This window comes from Crocuta crocuta, unplaced genomic scaffold (assembly GCF_008692635.1).
Source record: "Crocuta crocuta isolate KB4526 unplaced genomic scaffold, BGI_CrCroc_1.0 scaffold290, whole genome shotgun sequence".
NCBI lineage: Eukaryota > Metazoa > Chordata > Mammalia > Carnivora > Hyaenidae > Crocuta > Crocuta crocuta.
Genome location: NW_027527429.1, coordinates 2,623,521 through 2,623,837, shown reverse-complemented (window position 1 = coordinate 2,623,837; position 317 = coordinate 2,623,521). Strand labels below are relative to the sequence as shown.

At 67.2% G+C, this 317-nt stretch overlaps 1 protein-coding gene across 1 annotated transcript in view; it reads right to left on the bottom strand.

Annotated features, from left to right (window-relative positions):
• The window catches only part of HES6 (hes family bHLH transcription factor 6), a 2,173-nt gene extending 1,955 nt beyond the window's left edge, over positions 1 to 218 (bottom strand). Inside the window, exon 1 of the mRNA XM_077758349.1 lies at positions 182 to 218. Coding sequence (XP_077614475.1) covers positions 182 to 218 — 37 coding nt within the window. The remainder of the gene's footprint in view (positions 1 to 181) is intronic.
• Positions 219 to 317: the final 99 nt, after the last annotated feature.

The window sequence follows — 317 nt, the reverse complement described above, 5'->3', positions numbered from 1 at the left end:
TGGCCCTGCTTCCCCTTCCCTCCCACTCTTCCCAGTCCTCCCCGCTCCCCGCCCGTCCCTCTCTGGTCCCCACTCTTGTTCCTGAGCCCCGACCTCCCTCCCTGTGGCCGGCTCCCTGGTCCCCCGCCACCCCTCCCCCTCGGCTCCCTTTTCTCCCAGCCCTCCCCTCGCCCAGACTCGCGTAAGTCGCCGTCTGGTTCCCGTAACTTGATGCCCATGACAGTTGGCAGCTGCAGCCGCTTCGGTGGAGAAAAGCGGGGGCCGAGCCAAGAGCGACAGGTGTTGGCCGCGCCTTTGTCTAGACCCGCTTTGTCCGT